General features: G+C 52.0%; 1 protein-coding gene across 17 annotated transcripts in view; it reads left to right on the forward strand.

The window, feature by feature from the left end:
• The window catches only part of KDM4B (lysine demethylase 4B), a 137,297-nt gene that overhangs the window by 53,910 nt on the left and 55,593 nt on the right, over nucleotides 1–27,794 (forward strand). For 16 of the 17 annotated variants that reach the window (XR_004968105.1, XM_036312191.1, XM_036312183.1 and 13 more), the window contains 3 exons: nucleotides 16,867–16,916; nucleotides 22,451–22,554; nucleotides 26,100–26,237. Coding sequence is in view for 16 of the 17 variants with exons in the window: in XM_036312191.1 (XP_036168084.1) it covers nucleotides 16,867–16,916; nucleotides 22,451–22,554; nucleotides 26,100–26,237 (292 nt within the window). In the remaining variant the exon portion in view is untranslated. Of the gene's footprint in view, nucleotides 1–16,866; nucleotides 16,917–17,354; nucleotides 17,620–22,450; nucleotides 22,555–26,099; nucleotides 26,238–27,794 lie in introns of those variants that run through there. The other variant, XM_036312198.1, reaches the window with a different exon arrangement.

The raw sequence follows: 27,794 nt of genomic DNA on the forward strand, positions 1-27,794 counted from the left end.
TTGATTCAGCTATACCTAGAGTTTTTCTTTGGCATTTTACTCAGGGGAATTTCATAGGAGAGGGATTGGGAAGCCTTTGCTGCCAAAAATTCCCAGCAGGCACAGCCATCTCTGCCTGTGCTCGGTACTCTGGAGGTGTGTGTGTGCACGTGCATGTATGTGCACCTGTGTACATACACCTGTGTATGTATGTACATGTGCATTGCATGCATGTGTGCACTGCACCTTTGTGTGCATAGCTGTCCTGTGTGCATTGAGGTGGTATGTGCACATGTGCTGTGTGTGCATGCCTGCGTGTGTATGCATTTATGCATTCGAGGACATGTACTCCCTGCCATGGGGCACAAGGAGGAAGTATGCACACACTGGCTGACTCCCATGTGACCTGCTCTCTGACTGCAGCCTGGGCATTGATGGGTGTGTTGCCCAGGCAGAGCAAGGTTCTTTTGGGGGAAGGGGGTGCTGCTGGGCTGCTCTCTTGCCCCTTGACCTGGCCCCTGGGGACCTCTCTGCAGGTCCACTTGAGGCAGCATCAATCCTTTTCCCAGCTGCACCTTCTGCAGCATTGAATAATCCCTCCCTCCTTCCCTTCTTGCCTTCTCCTCCCTTCCTCCTGCCTCCTTTCTACCTTGCTGTCCAAAGCCAACTCCCCAGGCTTGGCTGTAGGTGGCGCTGGAGGACCACAGTGCCTGGTCCAGGCCCTGGGAGGGTCTCTGCTTTGTTGTCAGGGAACCAGACTGAGGTGCGTGTTGGAGCCATGGGAAGATGACCAGGCAGCAGCCCCGAAGGCCCTTGGTGGAGAGCACTGGTGTCTAGAGGAGGCCTGGTTGGCCATGTGCAACTTCATGGCTTCTGAGACTCCAGGGCAGCAGTCACCAGCAGGCCCCATTCCCTGACTCAGGCACAACCCCTTCTCCAGCTTCAAGGGTAACTCCTCCTAGCCACCTTGCTCTGGCAAGATCCCGAAAGGCCCCATGGTGGTAGGGAAGGCTCTGTGCCAAGGTTGGTAGGAGCCTGACAGCGTCACAGATTGGTTTCAATAACTTAGCTTCCCAACACCACACCCTGTCACCTCACTGGTACAAGATGCGAGAGCAGATAGACATTCCCCCCTTCTCCCCTCACTCACCCGGCCGAACTCCCACTTGGTGTCTGAGCACAGAGTTGGTGTGGCTGTGGTGCCTGGGGAGGTCAGATGGATAAGACCTACCAAAATGTCAGCAGGTGGCTTGATTTGTACCTTGTAACTTGGTGGGAAAACCTAGGTCCTGAGCTAAGGTGACAGAAATAAGAGTATTTTAGAGCAGAAACCTCCTCCTGCGAGCAGATGTAAGCGTGTTTGGGGAGCTGTGGGTTGCTGGGCTCATCCAGGGGATCGTGGAGAGGGGAGGAGCGCCTTCTTGGTCACCTTTCCAGTCTCCTCTTTTGACCATGACTGTGGCCACGGTACCAGAGCTGGGTGTGCTTTATTCCATTTGTGCCTAACCCACTTGCCCACTGCCTCCTTCCAAGACTCCTGCGTATCTGTCAGGGACACCAGCGCCACTTTCCTGGATGTAGTTGCGGGGGTGTTGCAGTCGTGCACTCTGGCGCTTGGGATCACATCGGTGGCGCAGCGCTAGCATGAGTGGTTTAACACCATGGCCAGGAGTGTCTGTGCATGCAGGTGCTTAGGGGAAGGATGGCTGTGTCACCGCGGCCCAGAAACCCTCCCAGCCCTCCTAGCCATCCCTCTGCCTCGCTTTTGCCAGAACCACACTATTGCCCTGATGCCCCAGCCCTGGCTTTCTGCTTGTCAGGATTTGTGTAGTAAATCTAAAACTGAAAGCTGGTTTTGGCATTGGAAAAATTAACTCCTGATGCTAGAGAGACCTTAGAGCAGTGGTTCTCAACCTGTGGGTTGCGACCCCTTTGGCGGTTGAATGACCCTTTCACAGGGGTCGCCTAAGACCATCGTGCATATCAGATATTTCCATTACGATTCATAACAGTAGCAACATTACAGTTATGAAGTAGCAACGAAAATAATTTTATGGTTGGGTCACAACATGAGGAACTGTATTTAAAGGGCCAGAAGGTTGAGAACCACTGCCTTAGAGTTTGACTCTGGGCAATCAAATGCCATCGGACTATGAAACTAGGATTGTGTTGCTCATCCCCATGGTGGGTATGGCAACGGGCAGTTTCAAAGCATTTTGTACAGCATGGCACCACGCAGTTTTAATCACAGATCCTTCCATTCGCATGACTGGTTTCTCTCACCAACCTTCCCCACACTAAATTCTTAACAGCCTGGCTGAGCCTAGCGGTGGGTCACGTGAGAACACGTGCCTGTGCTTCTCAGGCAGAGCAGGGCACCCAGGAAACCCAGTGTGTTTAGGGGCGCTCACCCAGGGGCTCCCACACTTCAGTGCCATCTGTCTCCATGGGCTGGTTCCTCGCGTGTTGCTGCACACTGGCAGGGACAGACACAGTTGGTGTTTGTTCAGGGAATGCAAAGTGATTTTAGCATCGAGTTAAGCAGAGGAAGGTCAGCCTTCTGCTAAGGAAAAATCTCACCATGTGCTCTCATCCAGAGCCAGCAAGACTGAGGTGGGGGGTCTGATATTTCTGACCAGCTATTGCTGTACTGTGAGCCCAGACAGCTGGGTGTCCCTGCAGCCGATGGAATTAGGAAATGGGCTTTTTTGCAGGGGTGGAAGGTCCCAGCATGGACTGGGGCCAGGAGTTCCCAATGTAAAAACTATGAAGTTGTTTCTTGTTCCTTAGTCATTTGTTATAAGCTTGTCTATTTGTCACTGTTTTGGTAGTGTACTCTCTCTTTTTTTAAAGACTTTATTTTTTTGGAACTGTTTTTAGATTTATGGAAAAGCTGAGAATGATGGTACAGAGATTTCCCATGTGCCTCACACCTGGCTTCCTTATTATCTTTTATTAGCCTGGTACATTTGTCACAGTTAATGAACTCACACTGATACACTCCTGCTAACTACAATCCATACTGTATTCAGATTTCCTCCATTTTCCCTACTGTTCTTTCTCTGTCCCAGGACCCAGTCCAGGATCCCAAGTGACATTGGGTTGTCACATCTCCATAGGACCCTCTGGGCTGTGACAGTTGATCAGACTTTCTTTATTTTTGGTGACCTTGACAGTTTTGAAAAGGGATTTTGTGGAAAGTCCCTGCATTAGGGTTTGTCTGGTGTTTTTCTCATGGTTATACCAGGTTCTGGGCTCTTGGAGGAAGACCCCACAGTGAAGGGCCCTTCCATCCCCTAATACCCAGGGTCATGTGTCACCATGAGTTGTCATAGTTGATGTTGACCTGGCTGAGTGTGTCAGTTACTCTCTCCCCTTGCCATGCTGCCCTCTTTGAAGTGTGTGTGGTTTTTTTAAAAAAATCCCAAAACTTCCAATATCAGAATTAGGAAGAGAATAATTAGCAGAACAGCCCTGTGCCTGATACCCAGATGGGACAGATATGGGCCTTCTGGCATTCTTCTGTCAGATGTTTTTCACCTCTTTCCTTTCTCCTTTTCTCAAGTTGGGGTAGTTTCAGTATTTCTGTTGCTTCATAATACATCTGCCCAGAGTTCCGGCTTGCATTGGTTAGTTCACACTTCTGTAGGTCAGAACCAAGGCACAGGCCAGCCGGGTCCTCAGTTCAGGGGCTCAGAGGCTAAAGTTGAGGTGTCGGCGGGTCCTTTTCTGGGAACTCTGGGAAAGGTCTACTTCTAGGCTTATTCAGGTTGTTGGGAGAGTGAGGTCCTTGTGTTATCACTGGCTGTCAGCCTTGGGTGCTGTCTGCACCTAGAGGCCCCCTTAGGTGTCCCCCTACATCTCCAGGGAAGTCTTGGGGGGTTCCCTCACACTTGGCACCTCTGACTTGAGGAAGGGCCCCACTCCTCTTCAGAGCTCACCTGCTTAGATACGGCCCACCAGGGTAATCTCTCCAATTTTAAGATTTACTGATTTGGGACCTTAATTTTAACAGCAATACACCCTCTTGGAAGCACCGGGAGGAATGTTTCAATAACTGAGAACAGATGTGTGAGCCCCAGGGGCCAGAAGTATTGGAGACATCTGAGAACTGTGTTTGCCATAGTGTGTTCCCTTTATTATTATTATTATTTTTTAATCCTCACCCAGGGATATTTTTTCCATTGATTTCTAGAGAGAGTGGAAGGGAGGGAGGAAGGGTGGGGGCGGGGGGGGGGGGGGGGGAGAGACAGAGAGACAGAGAGAGAGAAACATTGATGTGAGAGACACATCGACTGGTTGCTTCCCACATGCGCCCCTACTGGGGCTGGGGAACCTGCACCCAAGGTACATGCCCTTGGCCAAGAATCAAACCATGACCCTTTGGACCTCAGGCTGACACTCTAACCATTAAGCAACCAGCCAGGGCTATAACTTTAAAAATATATATATATTTTTATTGATTTCAGAGAGAAAGGGAGAGGGAAAGAGCTAGAAACAAACGATAAAAGAGAATCATTGAATGATCGGCTGCCTCCTGCATGCCCCCCACTGGGGAGTGAGCCCGCAACCTGGGTATGTGCCCAGACGGGAATCGAACCCAGGACCCTTCAGTCCGCAGGCCGATGCTCTCTCCACTGAGCCAAACCAGCTAGGGCTATAACCTTTTTTTTTTTTTAAATCATGAAACATAACATAGTACAGAAAGTATACAAAATATGTATGTACAAAAAATATATATTTATGTCCAGTTAACCAAATGGCTCTACAGCCAACCCCTGGTTAACCTTCATGATGTCAGGAAAAGCACCTTCTCCCTACCATGCACTGGTGCCCCTCCCTGAGAGGCTCCCTCCCCATCCAGAACTGACGACCACCCTCCTGCCTTTGATGGCGCTTCTCTGTGTCATTTTTCTGCTTGTGTCTGTGTCCCTGGGCAATTCAGTGTTGGCCAGATTTGAACTCCATAAATGGACTCATTTGTATCTTGCGTTTGTTCCTGTTACATGTGGCGATAATTTATTCATTTTCATGGCTGTAGAATTTTCAATTATATGACTGTTCCTCCATCTGTTTATTTGTTCACTGTTGATGGACATTTGGGTTGTTTTCAGTTTGCGGCTGTTGCAAACAGCGAGTCATCTTTTACCTGCTACTGTGTAAGAAGTCCATTAGTAGGCATGACGATGAGATGAGAAATAACATACTAGTGCTTCTTGTGATGCTTCCTATGTGCTAGGCGGTGCTTGGAGTGACTTCTTGTACTTGTCTGCAGCCCCTGCCATCCTCCATCACAGATGAGGCGTAGACACTGGCTTGGAAGTGGTGGGACTGCGACTTAAACTAGGCCATTGGCCCAGCCCGCATTCCTAACCACTGCTCTACTCTGCCCCTCAAAGCATCATTCTTTGAATCAGGAGGGGTGGCAGTTTCTGGCCAGGTAGTTGCTCAGCTTTGGAGACAGGGCAAAGTTGGTCCAAATTTGAAGGTCAAGTTCAGGAGAGAAGGACCCTTTTCTTACAGGGCCCCTAAAACAATCACTGACTCTAACTCCACTAGCTGAAATAGGAACTGGTAGGTTCTTGTGGGAGATGGAGCGGATGATGAAGGAATATGGGGCCCCAGGCTGACAGAGGCCCTGCCACCTTCCACAAAGAGCTTCCAGGGTACCCTGGGCATAAGTGTCCTGGTGGGGGAAGAGGGAGGGAATGTTCAGGGACCTTTGATAGACAGGCCTGGGAGGCAGCATCCATGCCCACATCTCATTGGCTGTTGTCCAGTTACATGGCCACACTTTAGTATTATGGGATGCTGGGAAACATAGTCTAACTATGTGTCCAGGAGGAGAAGGGAAAGGGGTGGGTGCTGAACGAAGGTGGTTGTCAGGTTGTAGAGGAGACGGGTCTGCTCAAGCCCTGGACTCACACGAGGACAGATGCCATCTGTCGGGAAAGGAGCTTACAGAGTGGCTGTACCTCCCCTTCCCGTCCCTGCAGCAGGGCAAGCCTGGCATTCTTGGCAGCCTGGGAGCCCCTGAGATGGAGACAGGGAAGCTGCAGGGGTGAGGAAGTCTGTGGAAGGAGAGGGACCGGGGCAGCCCAAGGAGGGGCCCAGCTGGAGGGTGGGCGGCTAGATCAGGAGCTGAAGTCTAGAAGTTTCCTGGGCTAGAAAGCTACTGCACTGAGGCATTCCAGGAAGCTTCCTCTGGCCAGGAGGGTGAGTTAGCATGGGAGGGAGGCTCCAGGGCCTGGGTGAGGGTGGGCAGGGTGGGTTAGCCCTGCTGCCTGGTCGCCAGCCCTCTATGCAGTTATGATCATCTCCTGCCTGCCTGCCACTCATGGCCGCAGGCATCACTGGCTGGCGCGTGGACCCGCTGGCTTGCTTTGGCAGGAGCAGATGGCCCTTCATTTTAGAGTCTTTTGTTCAAAGTAGGTGCTTTAGAGTTGGCCCAGCGATGTCCTGCATTATTGTGAGGCTGCAGGGTTTTTGCTTTAGAGCAGTTGGAGCCAAGAAAGCCCTCCTGGTTCCCACGTTCCGGGGTCTGGGATGGCACCAGACGAGAAGCCCGAAGCCTTTCCCTGCCCACCACTCTAGAAACTGTTGGCTCTTCGGTTTGAAATGTCAATCTGGAGATCCTCCCACAGGCATTGTTTAGAATAGGAGTTGATTCAAACTGGGGAAGGGGGGGAGGGGTCTGTGGCTGCTGCAGGGGTGGTGGCAAGGGGCTTTCTGTTGCAGAGAGGGGCATCCTGGCCCAGAGTTGCTTACCCCCACACTTGTCATTCTAGCTGAGCCATGAGCGATTTGGGTTCTCTTTTCAGGGTCTGGTTTCCATGGCGAGGTTGCTGCCAACAGATTTCAGCTCCCCAGAAGGGAGATTCCTGGGAGTCTGTGAGTAGGGGGAGTCTGCTTAGCTTTGCTCACAAATCTGGCGGTGAATGTGCTCCTCTCATGTTAGCCCATCAGCAGCAGATGGGAGCCCTTGTGGCCTTGGGATGCTGTGGGGCAGGTGCAGGATGGGACCAGAGGAGGCCGTGTCGCCAAGACGAGACACGCTAATGGCCCTTGTTCAGCAGCTTCCTGTGAGGCTTGATCTGTCTGCTCTCTCCCTCCTGATTGCGAGCTGAATAGAACTGAGCCAATGTAACTTGTGTGTGAGCTTAACCCTCTCCAAAGTGCCAGGGCCCAGAGCGACTCGGGAGCGACTCTAAGTGCCCTGTGGCTTTCATCTCCTGGGCAGGAGGCTGAGACCCAGATGGTCTTACCCATGGAAGCTGGAACCCCTGATGGTCACAGGGCCTGTTTGTAAAGTTTGTGTAATCCTCATGCCCACCATTCTAAAAAGCTAGTCCCCTAGTTAAGAGGGTAGGTCAAAGATACCCAGGGTCATCTCTAGTCCTTCCAGTTGCCAGGGGCCTCGGCTGCCAATGTGTGTCCACACGAGGTTCAGTAGGCCTTGTGAGTCTGTGTGACAATGAATGCAAATAACAGTGATATGGGAAGTCATTTTAATAGATCTGGGGTCTCCCACATAGAAGGTGTCCTGACTGTTCTCAACCTACAGAGACGGGGATTTCAGCCACCCTCTCAGGCCTGCACCAGCTCATTCCCACGTCCCGGGCTTGTGTTGAAGACTCAGGGGCGGCTGACCATGGTCTGTCTAATTCCTCTCCACTCTGATCAAATGGGAGCCAAGATCTTTCTCTCTTGAGTCAGCAGCCCCTATCCCTTCAGACACTCCTGTCCTCTCAGTAGATCGTCCTCGCTCTTTTCTGTTCAGACCGTCTTACATGTTTCAACAGGAATAAATCAAGCATGTCCTCTGCTAAGGCACACACGCTACTGGAGGAGGAACTTGGTGGTGGGAGCAGCCAGCGTCACTAGCTACCACAGGGTTCTGGGCACACTGGGAGGCTGCCCCCTGGTTGTTTTACGAGCAGAAATTCAGACCAGTTCTATGAGAGGAGACTGAGGTCTTTGTAAATGGCACCAAGTTCTCACCAGCCTCGTGTCCCTTGAATTGGTCTCCCCCACGCTTGGCAGCATAGGCCCTTTCTTCCTACTCTTACCGGATGCTCAGTCGCCTGTGCCTGCCTTTCAAAACCTCACCTGAGAAAGACACCCCCCCCCCCTCCCCCCGCCACCACCACCACAGCTTTAAAAACAGCATCAAAAACAAGCCCAGTTGGCATCCTTGGTCCTGTCACATACCAAAAATGATTCACCTGCCTATAATAAACTGGGGCTGGGAATCAGATGTCTCCAATTCAGCGATTAATTGCAGGCTCAACACCACTCACTTTGTAAAGTCTGCTCCTTTAATTAAAGTGGGCTGGCAGTGTGTGCAGCCAACTCCCGCTCCCCTGAAGCTGGGCCCTGTAGCTGCGGGACCTCTAGGATGCTGACCTACCCCAGATCCCCACGGGGAGGTGCTGCAAACAGCTGGGACCCAGTAGAGATGGGGGCAGGCTGGGCACAGCCCTGGTGCCCAGGTGCTGACAGCCCCCCCCACCCCCACACACATACACACACTCCCGGCCCCCACCCTGGCTCAGTGCACCTTTGTCTCCTGCCAGCAGGCCAGTTCATTTTTGCATTCCTACTGGCGGTCGTCTCCGTCTGAGACATCCCATTTTCTCTGAGCAGATGCTCCCAGGACTCTGTTTATCTCGTGTGTAGGTTTCAATAAAAATGTCATTATTTTAAATCATTGACACTGCTGGTGTGAGATACCAAATTTCATTCTCTGTTGTCTCAGAAAACGATCCATTAAAGATAAAACTGCCGTGGCTCAATAAGGTCCTTTCCTGGCAACAAGACACCCTGGTCCTGGGCTGATCCTATCTTCCCAGCAAGTGTTCATATCTGTTCTGGGGTGGGGACAAATGAGGGAGGCTGCCTCCCCGTTTAACAGGGCTCCTCGGGAATTAAGATGGGATTTCCAGATAAACTGGGCCGCTATCCCTCTGCTGTCAGACCATTTCAGTCACTCTCTCAGTGAGGGAGCCGTGCAGCCCAGGCCATGCTCCTTTGTGTAGCGGTGACCAAGTAGGGGTGTACAGGAGCACACCCCCCCCCCCCCCCCCGCCAGATTGTAGTTTCCATGTGTGCACCAACTGTTCAGGGGCCTGGAGACGTACTTCTGTTTCGCTCCTGAGTGTTTAGGAAAGGGCCTTAGCCTCCCCTTTCTTCCCTTGGGCCAGGTCCTCTGGAGTCTCCCTTCCAGGCTCACTGGGTTGGGGACAACGCTTCCTTCCCTCCCAGTGGGGCGGGTAGACCCAGGGTGTCTTGGTGATTCCAGGGCCGCTATCCATCCAGGCCTTTGGACCTGCTTCCTCGTGTTTCAAGGGCAAGTCTCTCTGCCAGGCGCTTTTTCTGACATTTTTTATTTTGCTAGACGACCCACTTGTCCTGCTTACCTCTGCTGTCCAGGGTACTGTTAGCAGTGCTTCTTCCATATTTCAACCATCATGATAAGGCCACCCTGCTCATACCCACCACAACTGCAGTCAGTGCTGTTGTCACAATCAGTTGGCACCCCTACCTTGTTTACTGAGGGACTTGATCCCAGGTGAGTTTCTTGCCCTTTCCTGCTCTGTACAGAGGCACCAAGCGGTTGTCACCTATCAGCATCAGCCCTGTAGGCTCTCCTGGGTCAGATTCTGATTCTGTCAGCGGCAAGCACTCACTGGGGTTTATGTTTAACCTTGTTTGTGGTGAGGAATTTCTGCTTTCAACCCCAGGCAAGGGGCAGGAGCGACCTCAGTAGGTTTCATAGTCTGCTGTGGATGTTTCTGGTGCATATGTTGATTTTTTAAATTCTGTGCCCTTGCCGGACTGTTTCGTCTTGTAGTTCATCCGCTTGTTCTCTTAGTTTTCCAAGTAGAAGGTTGTGTTACTTAAAAGAAAAAAGCTTGTCTCTTTCCTTCTAATTGTTACTCCCCTTTCTCTTTCTCTTGACTTATGACCTTGGCTAGTGTCTTCAGTAGGTGGTGTTGAGTGGCTGCAATAATGGGCAGCTTGCCTTGCTCCCAACTTTGCAGAATGCGTTCTGCCTCACTGTGAGGTGTGACCGTAGGAAGGTTCCTCCTAGTCCTAGTTGGCTAAGAAATTTTATACTGAGTGGTTTGAAATTTTATATAGATTTTTATTTGCAACCTTGGGGATAAACACTTGGTCTTGTAATAAACATTTTTGTGTCTGATTTGCTGATATTTTATTTAGGACTTTTGTGGTGTGAGACTGGCCTATTATTTTCCTGTGTATCTTTATCCTGTGTTTGTGACAGGGTTTCTCACTCATTCATTCATTAAAAAATATGCCAGATTCATAAAATAAGTTCACTAACATCTGATGCTCCTGTCTGCTCGGTAGTATAAGTAGGCACTGGCTCTTAGTGTGAAGGTTTACTAGGACTCAGTAAAACCACCAGGGCCTGGTGCCATTTCTAGCCTCTATGACTTTGTCTTTTCAGGGTTTCTGATTTGTCTGATGGGGCTTGTATTAACCTGGTGGATGCCTTGGTCTAAGGCACAGAAGATGCTGAAGAGCCAACTGCATTTGTGACACAGCCAAGCACGGGGTTGGGTACCATGGCTCACCACTCCTGATCCTCAGGGCTGGGACAGGGTTTGTCTCGGTGGCCATCACATCAGGGGTGACTGCTTGTGATTGTGTCTCTGGGCACATCCACTCCACAGTGTAGACAAGTGGAGTAGTGAGGCCCAGCTCAGTCTAACCATCTCAGAAATGGCTCTTCTGTTGCTGGGGTCTCTCGGGGAAGCCTGTTCTGTGATTTGGTCTTTCTTCTGGGCCTGTCCAGGCCTTGGGGCAGTGTCCCACCGATTCATGGTGAGAGAGGTCACAGGCTGTGGCCACACAGGGGCTTTGGGTTTGGGGACTGCAGTGATAATGGCTTTAATGTCTGCCCAGCATGCAGGGCCCCGGCAGAGCCGATGGCATTTGGAGCTGCCTCAGCCTCCTGGGCCTGTGCGGGTAGGTGGCTTGCTTGTGTCAGGTGGCCTCCAAGTTGACACGTGGTCTCGATACTTCCAGTGGTCTCTGCCTTCTTGCTTCTGTTTCCATAATTACAGCATGTTAAACGACGCCGGGCCTGTCTGCCCAGGCCTTGTGCAGACGCTGTGAAATTAACTTTCTTACCTTTCGGCACGCGTCAGGCTGAACTGACATTTCCAAAGGACTCCTGGCTGGACCCCTGCTCTTGGCATGAGTTTCTCAGCAGAGAGGAGGGTGGGAGATGAGCCTTCTTATCACCGGGGCCTAATTGCAGGAAGCCATGTGCTAGTGGAAGCTGTCACGCTCAGCGATGAAGAAATTCCAGGTACTGTTGTCACTGGCTGAGTGGAAAGAGTCTTGGGGGGAAAAAGAAAGTCAGTGTTATGGGGTTGTAACTCCTGATTCTGAGCAGGGCGGTCCCAGGCAGGAGCCCCTCAGAGACTGGGGGGCCTCGCCAGGAAGGATCTTTGGGGATTTAGAGCTTTGATTTGAGAGCCTGGCCCCCCATCAAGTCTCATTATCCTTGCAGGGCAGGACAGGGTGCTGGGAATTACCTCATTACCATGTAAATGCCTCTCTCTTTGAAGGGAAGCCAGTCCACCTGTGATAGCCCTGCAGCCCAGAGTGGCTGGCAGGTGCGAGGAAATGAGGGGCCAGTGGCCAGACCATCCACCGGGCTGTGGGCTGGGTGAGAGCGCGTCCACTGGAGTTTCACATCGCAGGTCCTGAGGATTTCTCCGTGACCACGGATTTTCTTGCTGGTCTGAGAGGCAGCAGCCCCTCTGGCATTGCCTGTCCATGGCCCAGGAGAGGAGGGGCAGAGGCCAACCACCCTCGCCTAGGTTTTTGTATGGCTGTCCGAGGGCAGTGACACACAGGATCCTGGGACTGCTGGGGGTCAGCTGGGTGACAGGTACTGTGGTGCATGCACCCGAGTGTAGCCCTCTCTTGGGGCATCACACCACCCATCCAGGCAGATGGCTCCAAGCGCCTACTCCTGGTGGATACAGAGGATGGTGGGAGTCCACGCTGAGAGCTGATTGGCCCTGTGAGGCCCTGTCGCACGTCCTCATAACTAATGGCCCCCGAGCAGGTCCCTGCTCTCCAAGATGCTCTGTGTTCCTCTTCCTGACACACTCATTTAATTTTTAACTCACAAGGCATTTGCTTATTTATTTTCATTGTTCTTGATAATAATTCTAAGCCATTAGAGGGGAAAATTATATTCAAAAATGCTGTTTCACACTTTATTTGTTTGATGATTTAGAGCGATAGAAAGTAGCACATTTGCTGGCTTTTATAGTCTGATAATTATTCACATCCATCAAGCCATTCCAGGGGAATAAACAAAACACCGAGAAAATGACACTATTAATAGCATCCTCCTTGGCGGACAGGAGACTTCCCCGGCCGTGTTGGTGAAATGGAGGCTGCCTGTCCCCTGGCTGAGGCGAGCAGCCCTGCCCACAGAGGACACGTTTCCTTGTAATCACCTGGCTCCGCCAAAAGCCACCTGGCCAACCTGCTGAGGCCTCCACCTACCCAGCACCCATGATGCACCCAATGTCACAAGCCCTGGAATTTCTTTATTGGTCCCCTGTCGTCTGCCATGACCTGCACTGGCAGAGGCCCCTAAGGTACAGGGCCTTGAGGTGTCCCCAAGCCACTGGCCTGGACTCAGGCCTGGCCTCAGCGGGCCTGGCGAGAGGTCTTATCCTCTGGCCTCAGGGTTAAACCAGGAACATTGGGCCAAATGACGCTCCTCTCTAGTGTCCAGTCTTTCTAATATGTTCCCGAACCCAGTAAACGGGTCAGACTCTCAAACATGTAGGTGGGTCTGTTGGTTGGTCCATCGTTTGAACTGTGAAACTGCTGGACTGTTGTTTCTTAACCATCATGTGGCTTTTGGGGGGCCTTGAGTCCTCATGGGGACCCGGTTTCTGGGCTCCTCTATTTCCTGTTGCATCTCGTGAGCTTTATTCCTAGTCTGAAAACATGTTATTTTCTCACCGAAGCCCCTGCTATTTGCAGACAGCTGCCTTTCTGACAACGGTGTCTGGCAAACGACGCCCGGTTTGTCTCTCTTGGCCTCTTCCGTGCTTCCACGACATTAAAGCAGGGTTATGGAGCCTGTCAAGTCCTGCTGCAGCCCCTGCAGGGTTACCTGATGGTTGCCAGGATACCGTTCTGACCATGCAGCCAAAGATATGAACCAAATTTTCTGTGACGTTCTGGTTTAGAGTGGTCCAGATGTACTTTGTGTCAAAAAAGCTTTAAAAGCAGAGAGAAAGTAGGGAGGGGTTTTAAAATACGGAGATAAAGACACAGGTGGATGGGGCATAGCTCTGGAGAAAGTTCCGGAAGGGCAATTCTGGCCTGGCTGACCTCAGGGCTGGGACTTGCCTTGTGTCCAAAGTGGTGGCCAACATGTCCTCTAGGAGGTGCCTGCTGTGACTGCCCTCAGCCACTGTCTTAGAGCCAGGCTCCCACAGGCAGGGCTGGGGACTGTGGCCCGAGGGACCTGGGTGACGCTGCACAGGTAGCCTGAACCTCCCCCTATTTCTGCCTCTACCTCTAAAGCCCCTGCTCGCTTCTCCCTTGCACTCTGCCCTGTTCCTTTCTCCTCACATCTCCAGATTGTGCCAGCATGACTGTGTGCTGGGCCGCAGTCTCTCCATGCCCTCCCACTGGCCTAGGGAGTTGACTGCCCAGAAGGGCCCAGTAGATGCTACTTGTCCTGGAAGGGGAAGCAGGTTGACTGAAGCACGTGGCCAGCCCTGGAGGACGCATGAGGGCCTATGTGTAGCAGGGCATGAGGGGCACCAGCCTCGCTGGAGAGGCTGGGGAAGAGCGCTTGTGCTGGTGGAGAGTGGGCTTGGGGAGCCAGGAGAGGTTCCGAGCAGCATTGGGGCTGAGCTGGAAGAGGGAGAGAGGCTGGAGACTCCGCCCTAGCCCAGTCCTGAGACAAACAGGTAGTCAGGACAGGTGAGGCCAGAGCTCCCATGGCCTTCTGTCCAAGGAAACCACATAAGAACCCGCTGTCACATATAGAGAGAGGCTGCCTGGGGTTGCAGCTGGCAAAACTGATTGGTTTGGCCCTGAGGTGTGACCTTGTGGTGGGGACAGATCTCTTGGGGAGTGAGACAAACTGTCCCCATGTTGGTGACCAATATACTGACTCCGTTTTATGGCCCCGAGAACTCGCTCACTAATGTCCAGACAGATGCTCCCTGCCTTGAGGGTTAGCGAACACACTCGCTCAGCTCCAATAGCTGCTTCTCCTTCTTTCCCTTTTTTTTCCTTTTAGAGCCAAACCTGAGAGTCTGGACACCCTGATCTGGGCATGAGACTGGGTGGGACTGTGACAAGGATACCATGCACAGGGCTTCTTGGGGGCCCCAGGTGGGACCCCCACAAGGCTTTGGGGTCCCCACAGGGTCCTGGGGACTTCTCTCCAGTGGCAGATGTCAGTCTCTGTTGGAAGGCAGCTCTGTGACTGGCTCACTGGGGCCCCTATGGCATCGGGCTCACCGGGGCCCCCAAAAGGTCAAACCTGGTGGGAAAGGGCCCAGTGGGAACCTGTGGCCCACAGTTCTGGAGTTTCTTCCAGCCATTGGAAGGCCGCAGGACTCGGCTGTGGTCCAGAGGCTATGCCAGGGGTCCTCAAACTTTTTAAACGGGGCCAGTTCACTGTCCCTCAGACCTTTGGAGGGCCGGACTATAGTTTTAAAAAAAACTGAACAAATTCCTATGCACACTGCACATATCTTATTTTGAAGTAAAAAAAACAAAACGGGAACAAATACAATATTTATATTTGCATGTGGCCCGCGGGCCGTAGTTTGAGGACCCCTGGGCTATGGAGTCTTTACTGTCCCCCTCCCCTTCCTCCTTCGACCGGCTCATCTTCAGTGCTCTGTGTTGTTAAGGACCCTTGCCCCAGTTGTACCTGCCTTCCTCTGAAAACAGGTTTTCATCTTGCCATGTCCCAGGGGCTTGGGCTGGCATGGCGTGTCATTGGCAGTGCGGCTTCTTGGCACCACTGAAGTTGCCACTGAATTGGTCCAAATGGTGGGAGGCACTACTGGCTCTGGGACATTGGAGCCAGCAGGCCCCATGGCGCCGGCTCCCCTTCCTGGAGTCTTTCTAATCTCCCCAAGGGCTGCTCTCCTGAACGCTCAGCCTAGTGTCCTGCCGTCTGTACTTTCTGATAACAGAGGAGCCACGTTCCAATGTATTAAACTTTTAACATCCACCAGACTCAATTAATCTTATCTTTACAACTCCCAATTACAGGCGGTAATTAAGTGAAAGCAGCATTGTAGACTGGGGATACTGCATTAATCATCACAGCCTTGGTGCCAGAGTTAGTCCTTCCAGTCTGCTGGCGTCTTCCCAGAAGGGACAGAATGTTTCATTTCCCCATTTTGGGGGGGACAGTAATCCCCCAAAGATGCTTCAGATTGGGGTTAACTTTTACCGTCTTTGTGTAAGCGATAAAAGGCCATTTTAAAAAGCGTAACTTCATCTTTGTACAGATGATGGAAAATTATCTGACAGCAACAGAATTGAAGGTGCTGGGGCCATCTTCTCAAGGGCCCCAGAGTGCCCAGAAATTAATTATTTTTATCCTTTAGATTAGAGACAACACAATACTCACTTACTCCTACCCCCGCCCCCTTTTATTTGATTAAAAAGGAATAATAGACCTCTCAGTTGGAATAGACTTAACCAGCTACAGCATCTGGGCGATCTTCCATGTTCCCTGTGGGTACCCATCCTTTGCCTGCACCATGAGGGAGGGAGGAGGGAGCGGCCCGATGATGCATCTTCACATTTGACTCATTCCAGAATGTGAGATAGTGGCCTTTTTTATTCTGTCCTCCTCGGGGTCTGTCCTTCTCAGCACTATCTGGTGCCCTATCGTTCTCTTGGGGGGCAGCCCTGGGCACTGTGGGGGGCTGTGCAGCATCCCTGGCCCCCAGCCACTCTATGCCAGGAGCACCCCTAGTCATGACAGCCATGGGGACATGGCCCAGTGTGCTGGGGGGGGGGGGGGGGGGGCAGGGAACAGGATCACTCTGGTTGCAACCCATTTTCCTGGAGTCCCTCCTAGATGGGACTTGGGTGTGCTCAGCACTTTGTGTCATTAGAACTTGCAGTTCTGCCTGCATTTGTCCAGAAATTGAAGTTTTCATCTTACCAAGTCCCCTGACGTGGGCTGAGGCTGGCATGTCAGTTGGGTTGGGGCTTCTCAGTACCACTGTATTATCCGCCCCCCCCCCCCCACATCCTCTTGTTCTGCCAGCTTCCTCACATAGCATCAGCGGGATGTCATTCTCGCTTCATTTGTTTGTAAGCTTCCACCGCACGTTTTTAAATTTTTGATGGAGCCCTATATGTAAAATGAGTAAAATTAAAGCTTGTGAAGTGGGTGACAGGTGAAATTTTTCTCCTCCCTGAAGCCTCTTTCCACCTTGGCCCCTGGGCCCGGCAGGGCAGGCTGGCGACACAAGGCAGCCAGGGTTCCCACCCCTCCAGCTCCAGTCCAGTGCTTTTATTGTATTTTTTGCTTTGTAAGCCTGATCGAGGTTTAGTGTCGCTTAGGGAATGTCTGCACTCCTGGCATTCAAGAGTGCTGTCACACCCCCTGGGTCCCTGGTCTGTAGCCCTTCTGCCTCACCAACCCCTTCCGTGTGGAATTCCTTCCCTGACAGCGCCACTCCCCTCACAGCGCTGACCACAGCTACAGTCACACGTCTGCTCTGTGCATGAGCTGTGTGTCTCTCCGAGGCCACACAGGCTCCCCGGGGACTCTCAAGTGTGTGGTGGCCACAAGAGCTCACTTCTGACATGCCTTCCTTCTTGTAGGTACGCCATCCCACCGGAGCATGGCAAGCGCCTGGAGCGACTGGCAATTGGTAGGTGTCTGCGACCAAGAGCTGGGGGTCTGGGACCTGGGACCTGGGGCCTGGGCAGGGCGAGGTGGGGTAGGGGGGGTAGGGGGGTAGGGGGTAGGAGGAGGAGAGAGGGAGGTGGAGGGGGTGGGGAGGGGGGTGGTGGGAGAGGGGGGGTGGTGGGGGAGGGGAAGAGGGAGTTGGGGGAGGGGGGAGGGGGGAGGGAGGCAGCGGGTGGGGGGAAGTGGGGGAGGGGAGGAGGGAGGCAGCAGTCATCCCTCCCAGTTTTGTTGTGTGTCTGGGCTTGAATTCCTGGGAGTTGTAAGAAGTCACTGTCTTATTTTACCATTTTCTTGCACCGCTGTGATTAGATCCGTGGTCCATCTGCTAGGGGGTTTGTCACTTCATGGATTCTGCACAGAATGCCATTGCTTTAAACGCCCTTGTTTTCCGGTTTCTTAGCATGGAATTCTTGGATGTGACCACAGGCTCCCGAGGGCCAGGAGAGCAGCTGTGTTCTGTCTCCCTCCCCCGACGCCTGGCACTGCATCTTGCCCTCTTCTAAGTCTTCAGGCCTCTGTTCAGCCTGGAAATGAGACGTTAGTTAGGAGCACCCTCACCGGGCCTCAGAGTGCATGGTGGCCACAGGTCCCTACCCTTCTGTGCGGGGTTCTGACTCGCCTGGGCTCCCTCATTAAATGTCCCTTCCAGCAGCCACTGTCTCACCATCTGTATTTGGATCCTTGCTGGGGCCTCATGGGGCCAATGGATTTGTCTGAGGGGGGTCCCAGGCCATGTCTGGAGAGGGGGCACCCTTCATGGCACCCTGTTTCTGTCCCAACGGGGTCTGGCCCTTGCTTGTCATCTGGAGAGCCAGCCCCTCCCTCAAAGGCAGCACTCAGGCCTGGGTGGGGTGATTGTTTGGGAGCCACTCCAACATCACAGGGCCCATCTGATCATCCTGACCCTCTGGGTTGCAGTGACAGGCAGCCCAGCCCTCCCAAAGCAGCCATAGAGCCTTCTGGAAGCCATCGCTCAACATTGGTGCAGGCTCTCTCACTGCCGGCCACAGTCCTCTGGCCCCTCCTCACACCTCACCAAAAATTCCCATTACACTCTCTTCCTCTTCGCATTGATGTTTTGACTTTGGAGATGGGAATGGTGGATCTTTCTGAAAAATAGGGGCCCCTGTCCTAGCTGCACTCACAGCTGTGTGCCTGCTCAGCAAATACTACATGCCAGTGACACAGATCCTGAGAACGGAGGAAGGGTGAGTGGGTAGGTGCCCCAGCCTCCCAGGCGGAGGGTGGTGGTTTGTTTAACATTTCTGTTGGAGACCTGAAGCTGTCCTCATGGGAAGAGCTGCGCCCTGCTCTCCAGAACATGCTCTCATGGTAGAAATGCCACAGTTGCACACAGCCCTAGTCAAGGTCTATTTCACTTATTGTGCTCTAAAATAAAAACCAGATTTAAAATGTTTTCCCATTGCATTTTTTAAAATAGACATTTAAAATACATTTTTTAAATCCTCATCTGAGGATATTTTTTTTTATTGATTTTTAGAGAGAAAGAGAGAGAGAGAGAAACATTGGTTTGAGAGAGAAACATGGGGATTTGTTGCCTTTCGTACATGCCCCAACTAGGGTTGCGCCCCAACTGGGAATCAAACCCACGACCTAGGTATATGCTCTGACTGGAATTGACTCCGCAACCTTTTGATTCATGGCACAACTCTCCAACTGAGCCATCTGGCCAGGGCTAAAATATAAATTTTAATTTAAGAATATAAATTTAAAAATTCTTTTCCCATTATGTTAGTTTATTCTTGCTGTTATAAAAAGTTATCACAAGCACAGTGACTTAAAACAATACAAATTCTCTCAAACTTTCTGTAAATCTTAAATTTCTCTTTTAAAAGTTCTAATTAAAAACAAACAACCCCACAGATTCATTTCCTCGAAGTTCTGGAGATCAGGAGTCCAAAATGAACCTTTTGGAGCTAAAACCCAGGTGTGGGCAGGCCTGGACCTTCCTGAGTTTCCAGGGAGAATAGTTTCCAGCTTTTTCCAGCTTCTAGAGGTGCCTCATCTCAGGCTCATGGCCCCTTCCTCCATCTTCACAGGCAGCAGCTCAGCCCCTTGCCTCTTCACTCTGACCCTCCTGAGCAGCGGTCGCCAACCTTTCGGACCTCATGGACCACCAGTGGTCTGCGGACCACCAGTTGGCGACCGCTGCTCCTGAGAACCTCTTATGAGGACCCTGTGATGACATTGGCTCTCTGGGAAATCTAGGGTCATCCCCATCTCAGGGGCTTTAACTTAATCCCATCTGCAGAGTCCCTCTTGCCAGAGAAGGGAACATATCACAGGTTCTGGGGATTAGGACACAGGCATCGTGGGTGGCCGCTGTTCCGCCTCCCACACCTACAGAGCCACAGGAGAAAACATCCCGGGCAGTCAGCACGGACATGCTCTGGTGAACACATGGCTGATATCACCTGACCCTCGCCAATAACTTCTCTAAAATTCAGCAGTTAGCCACACCCGGACTGTTGTCGTTCAATGTGCCTTTTCTACTAGAAAAGTTTCGGATGATCTGAGTGCAAGCTGGAGAACCTAGGTACGCTCTGGGGCCACCTGCCTATCCCGATGGTACTTCCCCTAGAACTTGGCTGTGCTTCCTGCACCATTCCTACAGCCAGGGCCTTGCTGTCCCTGTAGTTTCTGACCCTTGAGGTTGAGGTAGGGGCGGGAGGACCTGTATGGCTGGCAGGAAGCTTATTGGCTGGGGCTGGAAGAGGAAGAGTGAGCAAGCTCTGAAGTCTACGGGAGGCCACCCATCACTGCTTTTTGAAAAATAGGGATTCATTAAGTCACTCCTCAGCAGGGTGGCTGGAATTTGAGAAGCTGGGCTTTTGGCACTGGAGGAGGGTCCGGAAGCTGTGGTGAGGCCTTCCTCCATGGCCCCTCACTCAGGCCTGCTCTCCCCTCCTCTGAGAAAGGACAGAGAGTTCCAGGACACTTGAAGCCTGCCCCCTTCAGTGCCTCTTTCAAACTTTGTTGGGGGCAGGCATCTCCGACTCCATTGTTGAGATGGGTGGAATGAGTTTGTGATTAATATGGAAAATGAATAGCTGCACTCCAAATGGGCTCACTGGGAGAGTTGTGGAGCCCACAGAGCATTAATGTGTTGGCGCATTATTGGTGCTAATCACTTAAAATGTGTGCCTTTATTAGAGCTTTAATGAGAGCCACTTAAACTGTGCATTAAAAAGAGGAACTGCAGAGAGGCCGGCGGGCCAGGCGGCAGGCAGCCATAACTCTAATTGAAATGCTTTTAGTGCAGAGGAAAGTTGCAGGATTCAGTAATCTTTTGCACTTTCTAGAACCTTGCCATTGTGTCCTTTCAGCCAGGCGCCATCTCCCAGCATGGAAAGTGTCAAAGCCCCTTCTCCCCAAGTCAGCGTGGGCATGTGCTTGCACACACATGTGCGCATCCACATGTGAATGTGCCCTCTCTGATCAATGACCTATCAAGAGTGTGTATCAAGGCCTGGGTCAGCTTCCAGAAGGGTCACTGGGCTGACTGTGCCACAGGGTCAGTCCTGGAGGGCAGTGGGTACTCCTGGGTACATCCCACACCTCATCCTCACCGAATCCTCATGGCAGCCCTTCCTTGCCACTCTCGGTGATGATTTGCGATGAGACCAGCTGCCTTCTGGTGGAATTGCAGACCTTCAGGTGGAATTCCAGAACTTGCCCAGAAATCAGGATTTTAAAAAGATTCCCATGTGATTCTAATGTGCAGCCAAGGTTGAGAACCACTGCTTTAACCACAGGATGCAGCTGTTACTGGTTTAAGATTCAGCCAGCAAGTGGTTTGGAAGTGTCCCTGAGCTGTGTTAAACACGGTTTCTGAGCAGGTAGAGCTGATGGCCGAGTTCCACATGTTTATAAATATTACCTTAGGTTAGTTACACGGCATCTAATCTAATAAAAGAGAAACATGCAAATTGACCACACCTCCGCTACACCTAAGCCACGCCCACCAGCCAATCAGAGCAACTATATGCAAATTAACCCAACCAAGATGGTGGCCGGCAGCCATGGAGCTGGAGCAAGCAGGAGGCTTGGTTGCCCTGGCAATGGAGGAAGCCAAGCTTCCCACCTGCCCTGGCCGGCTGTGGCCTCCGCTTAAGGCAACAAAATTTCAATTACAGAAGATAAATAAATCCTAGCTACCTGCTTCCAGCCAGCCCCCACTGGGAGTTTGGGTGGTTGGGGGCCATGGCCAGCCTGCAAACAGCCCTCAGCCCCTCACCCAGGCTGGCCAGGCACCCCAGCGGGACACCCTTCAGGGCAAACCAGCCAGCCCTCACCCATGCACCAGGCCTCTATCCTATATAATAAAAGGGTAATATGCAAATTGACCCTAACAGCAGAATGACTGGGAAAGAGTGGTCACTATGACACACACTGACCACCAGGGGGCAGACGCTCAATGCAGGAGCTGCCCCCTGGTGGTCAGTGCGCGCCCACAGGGGGAGCTCTGCTCAGCTACAAACCAGGCTGACGGTTGCCAGTACAGCAGTGGTGGTGGGAGCCTCTCCCGCCTCCTCAGCAGCGCTAAGGATGTCCCACTGCAGCTTGGGCCTGCTCCCCGCTGGCAAGTGGACATCCCCTGAGGGCTCCCGGGCTGCCAGAGGGATGTCTGACTGCCAGCTTAGGCCCAGTCCCCCGGGAATTGGGCCTAAGCCAGCAGGTGGTCATCCCCCGAGGGGTCCCAGACTGCAAGAGGGCACAGGCCAGGCTGAGGGACCCCCCCGAGTGCACAAATTTTTGTGCACCGGGCCTCTAGTATATATATAGTCTTGGACAAAAATAGTGCCCAAATGCAAACTTTGTAACAGGGTTAGGGACCTGTGTTGTGGACACAGCCAGGATCGGGCTGCTCTGCCATTTCCCCATAGGACTATAGGCCTTGGGCAGGTTAGTTGATGGCCCAAGCCTTTGTCTCCTTACCTGCCCAGTGGCTGTGTGCACAAAGAGCCAGGAGCAGAGCCTGGGCCACTCTTTATTGCAGATTTGGTCGTGGTATGTGTGTGGAGAGCATCACTCACTTCTCACTTATCACAGCTTGTCTGGTTCTAGAACATCAGCTTCTGTGTCCTTTCTTTTGGGCTGTGCTCTCACGTGGCTGAATGACCATGCGGATGCAACCCAGTTGGTCTTTGGAGGGGTTTGGAGGGGAAGTGTCTGTGCGGCCACGCCACACCCTGTGCCCCATCTGTGACAGGTGTGCTGTGGGTGTGTGTCCTGTCACACAGACAGCCCCGGCTTGCCCTCTGTTCCAGGTTCACTAAATGAAGGCCAGGGAGTGTCATCATTGCGGTCACCAGCAGAGCTCATGGGTGTGTGATGGTCCATGTGGTTGATACCCTTGGTGCTGCAGGCACCCTGCTCTGTGCTCTGACAGGAGGAAAGAGCTGCCCAGAAAGAGTTGTCCTGGCTCAGCCCCCACCCTGGTCTTTAAACTGATGCCAGTCTTTTTCACTCCAGGGTTCTTCCCCGGGAGCTCCCAGGGCTGTGACGCCTTCCTTCGGCACAAGATGACCCTCATCTCACCCATCATCCTCAAGAAGTATGGGATCCCATTCAGCCGGGTAAGTAGGGGCTGCTCTAGGAGGGGTTTCTGGCCCAGGTGATCACAAACACCCCAGGAAACTGGCTTTTTAACCCTTAAGAAGGTTCTAGAACAGCCGTGGGCAAACTACGGCCTGCGGGCCGGATATGGCCCGTTTGAAATGAATAAAACTAAAAAAAAAAAAGACCGTCCCCTTTTATGTAATGATGTTTACTTTGAATTTATATTAGTTCACACAAACACTCCATCCATGCTTTTGTTCCGGCCCTCCGGTCCAGTTTAAGAACCCATTGTGGCCCTCGAGTCAAAAAGTTTGCCCACCCCTGTTCTAGAACAAGGGCAAGCCAGGGGAGGAGGACCCTATGGGAGCCTGGGTTCTGAAGGTTTCACCAGAGGAGTGATTTGTCAAGTCTGGTGGCAAATTCTGTGATCAGACCTTCATGCTTCACTCTCACCTGAGTGTCAGCCAGTGGGAAATTGCTTCTGATATTTCAGTCTAACTGCCGGCAGCATTAGTGCTCGGATCCGGGCTTCATTCTTTCTGTTGGGGCCACAACCAGGAAGCGACTTCCAGCCACTGCTTCATTAGGTTCATCAGGTTGCAGGGTTTTTGATTTGAGAAATGCAGGTTCGCATTTTTCTCTTCTCTCTGTGTTCGGTCAGAACACCTTTTGTTACCAGGAACCTCATGAACAGATCACAGCATCGCTCATGGAAGTGAGAAGTACTTGCCCCCCTGTGGTTTGTTAAGAACATTCTCCAAAGTGGTGCTTCCTGGTCAGGGATGCAGAAGTTGGCTGGCAGGACTCACTTTTCCCTCTGAGGCCAGCAGGGTGAGGACCCTTGTCTCTGGGCTCTGATGGATGCCCGTCAGGGTACGATGTGAATCCCTGATCTGAATTCCTGGTGGCCTTCAAAGGAGTGACTCCCACACTCCACTTATAAATCTCTTAATGGTATTTACTTCTAGAAGAAAGCACAGATCAATAGCAAGCTTTTTAATAATTAAAAGTGTGTGTTTCTGGAATCTGTCATTGACATCCTCATTTATTCTGTGCCAGCTTGCACAAGAAACCAAATTCCAGGCTTTCCCCATGACTGGCGTTTGGGGCTGGCACTGCTTATTACTTTGCCACCCTGTCTGTCCATCATCCCCAGTGCCTTCTAACTTACTGTCGGGATCATGTTGACGCCGGTGGCACAGAGGACAGACACTGTGGGCTTGAAATGAAGCCTCTGGGACATAGATTTCTGACAGGAACATAATCTTCTTGTCGTCCTGAGTGCCTCTTCTGTTCTAGGCCTTGATTCATGGTGGGGATCAGGCCCCAAAGTCCGCCCGAGCCTGGAGTGGAGGTGCCTCCCCCACACCTGGGGTGTTGAGCTTAGCATCCCGAGGACCCTGCTAAGCCCCCAGAAGGCTCTGTGCTCCCACCACAGGGTGCCATGCCCTGGTGGAGAGAAGGGGAGTGTGCAAGTTGGCGGTGGAAGAAAAGTGCGACGGCACCTTCCAGGGTCAGCGTAAATAAAATAAGAAAATTAGTAATTGCATTTAAAAAAATCAAAGCTCTAAATCCTGCTGCAGAAGCAGCCCAGAGAACCCTTGCTGTGGATGGGGTAGCTAGGACCTTGGGGACCCGTGAGTGTTCTCTCCCCCCATCTCCTGCTCCATGCTTCATTCCCTGCTCTCGGCTGTCACTTGGACAGGAATTTAAAAATATAACTTAATGCACACTGACTTTCCTTGATTGGTGCAATTCATTATTTGAAAAGAAAAATATCTCAGTGTTCTGAAGGGCTGGCTTTGCTCCAGGCTGTGTCAGTTCTGATTGATTTTTGACTCTGTGGGAAGTCTCACCCCCCCTTCTTGCTGCCCATTCTCCCCACACCAGGGTTTGATGTCTCACTGGTACTTAAATGAATCCAGTGATTTCTGCTCCTCTCTCTGGGGGAATAAGTAAAGATCAGCAGGCCTGAGAACGCCGACAAATCAACAATAAAAAGATGAACCATGAGATAAATAGAGAGGGGTGAAAGAAAGGCTTGAACAGACTTTGCAGAAGTTTGCACAAACCGACATGGTGTGACATTCTGTGGATTTCGCAGAAAGATGACCAAATCAAGGAGATCCCACTGCACATGCCCAAATGCTGAGAGGGGAGCACAAGGAACTCTCACTCACCACCATTGGGGGTGCAAATGGGCAGCCACTGTCGAAAAACAGCAGTTTCTTGGAGATGTGGCCATGCACCTGACTTGAGACCCTGAAACACCCCCCCCCCCCCCCCCCCGCACTCTGTTTATTCAAAAGAAATGCAAACACGTGCTGCAAGGAGACTGGCCCAGCAACTCTATTCACCAGAGTCCCAAAGTCTGTACACAGGAGAATGGGTAATAGTGACACATCTCATGATAGAATTCCCTTTGGAAGACTCATGTGCACACGCACTGAATGACTCTCGAAGAGCAAAGAGCCAGACGCAGGAGTACAGACCGTCTGATTCCATGAAATCCTAGAGAGAAACATAATCCGTGGTGGCAGAAAGCACACTGGTGCGAATGTACTGGGGTCCTTCAGTTCCCACGGTACCAGAAATGGTCTCTTTCTGTCTGGGGTGGTGGTTACTCAGACTCTGCACAACCTGTGGTCTATGCCTTCTACTGACTGTACAAATCAAGGAATAGATAGGCCCGACTTCAGAGACAGTTTCTCCCAGGCAACTATGGATTAGGCCAGCAGGCCCACTTCACGAGTCCTGGGGAGTGGTCAGTGTGGTCATGGAAAGTGTCCCCTCCCTGGATGGGGGGATGTGGCTGCAGCCCCGCCCCCCCCCCCCCCCCCATTTTCCTTCGGGCTTTCAGATGGTGGTTTCAGAAGCATCAATCTGGAGGCATTGTGCGCCCCATCCTGTCAGTCATGCCCAGCTGCTAGTTTTAGAGTCTGTTTCAGTGTCTGGTTGTCCAGACTATTTGAGTAGATGGAGAAACATCAGCCCTCTCTTCGGAGCTCTGACCTTGACATTGTTTTCTTCCACATGCTGATGTGTTTCTTTGGTCTCTTTGACATCATCTAGAAGGACCCACCTCTTGGAATAAAAAGGACAGATTCTGTGCTTATGATGGCGAGGGGACTTAGGTTATTTTAGGGCAAGGACAATGTACTGCGTGTACACCTGTCCTGTGCTCAGAGGTTCTACAGCTGCCATCAGCGCCGTCTGCCCCTGATGTATGAGAACATCTCACAGTGGACAGGAGGTGTGACATGGCCACCTCCCTCCAAAACTGGAGACCCCCTCCTCAACAAAATGGAGAAGTGCCTAGATTGGTAAATTCCATTGACTCCCAGAGTCAGGCTCTCTAGCACTTGTTGGGAACTCCTTGAGCCCACATCCTCCTTCTGTGCTCCTTGGTGGCTCCCGGTGGCCTTCGCCACCAGCCTGTCCCTGCTCTAGGCCAGGCGTTGCTTCTGGCAGGTGAGCCATGCATGAAATCCTCTTCCTTCTAATTCTGGTCCTCACCCTCACCTGTCAGCCTCCCCTCACCTGTTGGACTCTTTTTCCTCAGATCACGCAGGAAGCTGGGGAGTTCATGATCACCTTTCCTTACGGCTACCATGCTGGCTTCAACCACGGATTCAATTGTGCTGAGTCGACCAATTTTGCTACCTTGCGATGGATTGATTACGGCAAGGTGGCCACTCAGGTAAGTGTCCTCAAATGCCGTGAAAGACTAAAAAGGGGCCCAGTCCCTTCCAGCCACCTCCCTTGGGCCTAGGTCTATGCACCCGCTGGCTGGGAGCCTAAACTTTCCATCAAGGTCTGTTTCTGAGATCATAGTGAACTTGTTCCCGGAACATTTGTCACCTGGAGGAATGGGGACAAGGGATGAGTGGGATGGGTGTACATGCGGCAAATAGGGCCTGGGCAGGCCTAGGGTCAGGGGCCCCCATCTCCTGGCAGACCCCACACTCTCTGGGCCTGAGGGCTGCCTGCTGCATTGCTCCCCTGCAGGATACTGAAAGGTGAGGAGACTCCTTTGATTTACTCCCCCCCCCCCCCCCCCCCCAGTAATTTGCCATTCCTGGTCTCTAAGCGTGGATTATTGGCCAGAAGATGTGACATCTAAACTGAGTGCTTGTTCTCAGATTCCCTGAGCTCTGAGTGCGTCTGTCTTTGTGGTTTTGATTGACAACATGGAGGGTGCTATGGCAAGTCCATGGAGTTGCTGGCTGTGAGACTGGGTCATGCCTGCTTCATCTCCTTCCTCTTGCTTGTCTCCTGTGGAGGCTTAAAGTGGCTTTGGAGATCCAGGTGACAAGATGCACACAGGACTAATGAACTGCAGGCCTACCCAGTCAGCTGGGGGATGGTGGAATCTTGGAGGGAGAAGCAGGAAGGAGGACTGTTGGGCCGGCAGCAGGCCCAGCCCTTTCCCAGCTGCCAGTACCAGGAGCCTTCCTCCCAGGACTGTTACTGCAGCCCTCAATGCCTGTCCCGTCTGCCACAGAGGAAGACGGCAGGCAGGCTTCTCCCATCAGGCTGGACTCAGGTAGATCTTCCCCAGCTCATGGGTTTTAGCCCGATGGCCCTCTCTCTCCATGGCAAAGGCAGGTCCAGCCACTTGTGGGCATCTTGCACTGGCGCTGGGGCACATGGAACAGAAGCTCCTCCGGCTAGCCTCATACAGGATGAAACGGAGCATTTCCTGCCAGCCTTCCACATTGGAGCCTGGGGTTTCTCTGCACAATCGCTTAGTTGTTCCCAGTCAAGGCCCAGGGTCAGGACAAATGGTGGAGTCAGTGTGGAGGAAGTGTACCCGGGCCCTATCCCCTGACTCATGTAGCATTTTCTAGACTCAGACCTTTGCAAAGAGGGCCTACCAGTGGTTCTCAACCTCCCTAATGCCGCGACCCTTTAATACAGTTCCTCATGTTGTGGTGACCCCCAACCATAAAATTATTTTCGTTGCTACTTCATAACTGTAATTTTGCTACTGTTATGAATCGTAATGTAAATATCTGATATGCAGGATGTATTTTCATTGTTTGCGACCCACAGGTTGAGAACCGCTGGCTCTAATCAGTGATGTTCAGACCATGGTCAGTGGCCACACGCAGGTGTGGCGGCCTTGAGATGTGGCCCATTTGCATGGAGATGAGCTGTGCATATAACACATGTACAGTGTCTAACAAAGAAGAGGAAATATCTCACCAAAAATCTGTTTATATTGGTTATGTAGACTGATACTTTTGCATAGCTT

The sequence above is a fragment of the Myotis myotis genome, unplaced genomic scaffold (genome assembly GCF_014108235.1).
Source record: "Myotis myotis isolate mMyoMyo1 unplaced genomic scaffold, mMyoMyo1.p scaffold_m19_p_6, whole genome shotgun sequence".
Lineage (NCBI taxonomy): Eukaryota > Metazoa > Chordata > Mammalia > Chiroptera > Vespertilionidae > Myotis > Myotis myotis.